General features: G+C 50.2%; 1 protein-coding gene across 1 annotated transcript; it reads right to left on the reverse strand.

Moving 5' to 3' along the window:
- Positions 1–241: 241 nt before the first annotated feature.
- UQCC5 (ubiquinol-cytochrome c reductase complex assembly factor 5) lies at positions 242–3,396 on the reverse strand. Its single transcript, XM_068983054.1, has 2 exons — positions 3,104–3,396; positions 242–445 (listed from the first exon to the last, which is right to left on the reverse strand). The coding sequence occupies exons 1-2, from the start codon at positions 3,261–3,263 to the stop codon at positions 354–356; spliced, it is 252 nt and encodes an 83-aa protein (XP_068839155.1). The 5' UTR covers positions 3,264–3,396; the 3' UTR covers positions 242–353.
- Positions 3,397–4,791: the final 1,395 nt, after the last annotated feature.

Genomic DNA, 4,791 nt, shown 5'->3' on the forward strand with positions numbered 1-4,791 from the left:
CTCATTTAAATGACCCTGCAGTAGAGACCTTACTTTCATTCATATTAAATTTGAGTTCACCAAAAAATTAAGTTATCCCTGGTTACCTAAAAGAAAGGACTTCACAATTTAGGGTACACTGAAAAGCATCCCGATTCATCCTTGAATTGTTTAAGAAATGTTTCATGGACTAGATTCCGTTGTTTCAGTAGGAAATAATTTTCCCACAAGTGCTGTCCATCAGTGACTTGGGAAGTATTCAAGCAGGGACAGGAGAACTATAAAAACTGTTTATAAAGGCAGTTCTGTGTAAGAACAAGAGACCTGAAAAATACATTTTAAAAGGAGTTGAAAGCAGTAGTAAAGTTTGATATTTACTTTATTGACTGCTGAAGTTCAGTCTCTGATGCATCTTGCAGCCTTCTCTGATACTGTCTTTCTGAGGCTTTTCTGCGGTAGACGTCATCTGCATCAAACAAAGATTTGATTTAGATTTTTTAAGAAACTATGGAATTAAAAGTACATATCTGAGTAATTTAACCAGTAGTCTAGATCTATCACCTGAATCTCAACAATAATGTTTAATGCCAAAATTGACTTAAAACACGACTTGATTTAAATGACTGTGGGGTCATGTCACAGCACAGCTCTTAGCAATTTCACTTCTCTCTGAAATCATCTGTTTTAACTGTCCTCTCTTAGGCACTTCCAACCCTGCAGCTCTCTGCTGCCCTGTCACACCCAGGAACTCAGGGCAGGGAGGTGAGGGCAGTCTCCTTGTTCTCAGCTGCTGCTTCTCCACCCTCTTCTTCCAGGGGCCTTGCCATTTACCACTGCCTTCCCTGGCATCTGCCGTCCGTCACTACCCTTCAGCCTCTGAAAACGCTGGCATTTAGCTCAGGTTCCTTGACCCTGTCCTGTGCCATCTTCCCAGGTGATAACATCCCCAACAGATAGGAAGCAACAGTCCCCTTCATCTTCCTGACTTCTCAACTTCTGCCATCTTCTTGCAAGTTTCCTCTGAAGTAATAAATTCCTTCTGTTCTGACCGCAACCTCTACTTCCTTTCTAGCAGCCTTTCTGTCCTTGGATCTTTACCAACTTCCTCAGCTCCTTGTTCTCTCTTCCTGCCCAAACCAGCTGAAATCCCCTCTTATTAGTACCAGCTTCTTGATACACCTTCAAACCCCGACTACAGATTGATGCAACTTCCTTCCTTCTCCACGCCTCACTCTGCTTGCTATGCACTGTGGGTGTTGTACCTAACTGGGTCCACTATGATGCCTGACAATACTGTTGCTTCACCCATGGCCCTGACCCTACTCTGCTCACCCCAAATGGCCATGAACTCTTTCTGCACAGAGGGAAAGTCATCAGTAAAGAACTCTTCCCACTGACTTCCAAGGGCTACTCTGCCTTGCTCAGATCCCATCCTCTCCCACCTTCTCAAGGGCCAGGGTATATCCAGCCTCCCTCCACCTGCTCTGTTCTGATCAGTATTTGCATATCTTCAAGTCTCTCCTGGTAGAGGAGAGACAGCTTACATCCCACCCACTTAGTTGAACTTCCTGAACCGCCTGTCTTCCATGATAAAAGACCCTTCTTGTTTCCCTCCTTGCCTCTGTGGCCACTCACAGTCACCCTTAAAATGTTGGGGCTTAAGCTCTAACTTTCATCACAATCTGCATGTGAGTGACCCACTAACCTAGATCTATGGCCTAGATCCACCTTCTATCTATATAACCATCTCCCCCTCAGCACATGCCAAATGGAGCCCAGGACTGTTCTGCTTGTGTTCCCCCCTGCCCCAGCTGCCCCACCAGAAGCCTCCACTCCTCATCTCCTGAGTCTAGTCAAACACCACGGCCTTGTCAGTACTGCCTCTGGAGTGTCAACTCTACCCACTTCTTGGCATCTCATCCTAGTCTAGACCACCATCCCAAACCTGGACAACCATACAGCTTAAGTCTTCCTGCCAGTTTGCTCTCCACAAAAAGCCATTCACCACATATGTTCACCTCCTGCTGCTTAAAACTCTTAAGTCCTTTGGGATACAGTCTTGGTTCTCTGGTCCCTTTGTGGCCGCTCCAGGCACCTTTTAAACCTCACGCTGCTCACCTGCTTCAGTTCCTCAAACACAGCATAGTTACACACCAAGGCCCCCAGGTGTGCTCTTAACCACTGGCAGAAGACACTGCAACACCACCAATGTTTCCCTCATCTGGCTGACAATCTTTGGGGCCCCCTGACACGGTCACTCCTCCAGGCAGCCTTCCCTGCACCACCTAGTACAATTCAGGTGCCCCACCGGGGAATCCCATGTTCCCTCCACTTCCCCCTCACAGAACTGATCACACTTAATAGTAACTGAATGATCTGTGTCTCCCATTAGCGTTCTTCTGGGGTGGGGAGCCCTCTACCGTATTTTATCTTCTAATCGGTGGTCATTAAATATTAATGAATGGATGAACACAAGAATTAAGTATCTTTAGAAACCACCAATTTATTTTTTTAATGAGAGTTGGCAGTTCACAAGTGATCGTGTTTCCGGAGAGGGAGAAAGCAGAAAGAGCCTAGGAGTTAGAGAAGTCTTTCTGGAAGAGGAACTAGCCTATCCAGAGCTAGTGCTCAGCAAAGCAATGCCAGGCACTTGTTTACAGTGCTTGCCCTTGGTACCCATGACTCTGGCCTGTAAAGACGGTTTTATTTAAGCGGGGCAGACCAGCTGCTCCCTCTAGGGTTTGGACGTGCCAATTAGGAGCTTACACATATCCTATCCCGCTTCTGGATGCTGTGGGCAAGTCTATTTCTTAGGCCCAAACAGTGTCACTGGCAGGCTTGAAAGGACAGCGTCCAGAGTGCAGTCACGTGCCCTCCCATCTAAGTGCAGGGAAGGTCTCAAGGTTGAACACCAATGTATCTTTGTCGTCCCGCTTATAGGAGAGCCCAGGAGGATCTTCACGCCCCACTGAGGGAGACAGTACTCGCCCTTCTGCAGGATTAAAGCAGCTCAGCGCTGAGCGGAATGAGAGGTCTGCAACCTAACAATATTCCCAGCAAAATGGTTCCTTTGCCGCCTCCTGCTTGCTTGAAATGAAACGGAGGCTGCTGCACCCCCACTTACAAAAGGTCTCCTGGCCCACGCGCAGTTTAATCATGATCCACTCCATCGTTCCTCCGAGGACAAAAAAGAAGGGCAGGAACCTGTAGACGCCGAATCGCTGCTTCCCGGGCACCCGCTGCAGAACCCGCCTCACCTGGGTCCTAGAAAACATGCCGGACATAGGAGGTCGTTGGAGGAGGGTAAGGCGGAAAGAAGGCTGGAGCGCCCAGATGAAACCAAAGCCGCCCTGCCCGTCCTTGCTGAGTCCGACGGCCAGGTTGCCTTTCAATCCGGGTCTTGCACCGCCTCCACCGAGGTCAACAGTGGAGCTCGAAGCGGGTAAGGAGCTGGGAGCTGAGCTTCGACCCAGAACCTGGGGCGCCTCCACCAATAAGCGTGAGACTGGACGCGCGGGTCCGCCAATCAGAATGTGACGGAGTGCGCATGCTCGGTGAGGCCGAGCCCAGCAGGCGCTTCCACTCCTGCTCTTGGAGGCAGGGCGGGCCAAGGGGCGGGACCTCCCACGTGGCGTCGGCCCGGCCCCGCCCCCTGCCCGCCCTTGTGCAAGCTGGTACTCAGAGTTGGCGGCCGCGCCCCCTACTCTGCCACCGCCATCTTTTCTCTTAAAGTCCTGAGAGAAGTGATGACGCTGACTGATGTACTACTGAACGTGTACTGCACCATGCTCTAAAATACAGTCACACAACGCCTTGCATTTATTTCGTGATCGTGACTGATGCCTAGACTTCTAAAAATAACAGGATTTGAGATGCACTGTTGAAAGCTGAACTTTAGCATGACAAAAGTCTAAGTAAGCATCTTGTGGCAAACAACTATAACATTAATAAAGAGTATCCTGTATGGGGCACTTACCGTTATTCCCAGACTACTAGACAATCTAAGAACATCAGACGAAAACTTAGAAATTAGTAAGAGTTTAGTAATGTAGACACAATATATAAAAACAGGCTGGAAAAGAGAGATCAAGCAGCAACTCTGGAAGGTAGCAGGGCCCGCTGCTGAGCTGCCAGTCCCAAGGTGCTGCCTGGATAACCTGCCTTCTGGGGCAAACCCTACCAAACCATGTGCACACACCGGCTTGGTGCCCACTCTGGCTTCTCTTGGTGGCTCTGCGGGCTGGACGCCACAGAGCGTCTATCTTCCACCCAGACGAGACTTATAGGTGGCCAAAGCCCCAGCACACACCTAATTCACTGGGGCCCTGGGGGTGGGGGCCGCACCCACCCATCCCCACGGACCCACCTATGGCCTCCATTATCCTGTGCCAGCACTCGTCATATGACTGGCACTGTAGGTCCTCAGTCAAGGGGCAGGGAATAGCAGAATGTACACATACCCTTAAAGCCGGCGAGGCCACCGCGGAGAGCACCTCAAGGAAACAGTGTCTAGCTAGCCAGCTCTCCACCGACAAGGCCCCGACAAGGCAGGTAGGCCTGCTCAAGGTCCAGGACACGGATATTTGAGGAGTCAGACTCAGATAAAGAATCTGAGTGAAATAAACGCGGGTGGAGAGTGGTTCCCAGCAGGAAAGAGTAATTTCGTTTAAAATCCTGTTGATAGTGCTAGAAAAGCATCAGGGGTCCAAGCGGGGAAGCGAGGAGTGGTGCGGATCGGTGCGGCCATTTGCTGAGGTAGGAACCAGGCAGGCGGTCAGCCCTGGCCCTCCGCCTCGCTCCACGTTAACAGGG

The sequence above is a fragment of the Capricornis sumatraensis genome, chromosome 10, assembly GCF_032405125.1.
Source record: "Capricornis sumatraensis isolate serow.1 chromosome 10, serow.2, whole genome shotgun sequence".
Lineage (NCBI taxonomy): Eukaryota > Metazoa > Chordata > Mammalia > Artiodactyla > Bovidae > Capricornis > Capricornis sumatraensis.

Excerpts from the sequence above, each read along its gene's own strand:
- UQCC5 (XM_068983054.1), bottom strand. The coding sequence starts at position 3,263 with ATGTCCGGCATGTTTTCTAGGACCCAGGTGAGGCGGGTTCTGCAGCGG. Across the intron at positions 446-3,103 it reads CGTGGGCCAGGAGACCTTTT|ATGACGTCTACCGCAGAAAA; the intron begins GTAAGTGGGGGT and ends TGTTTGATGCAG.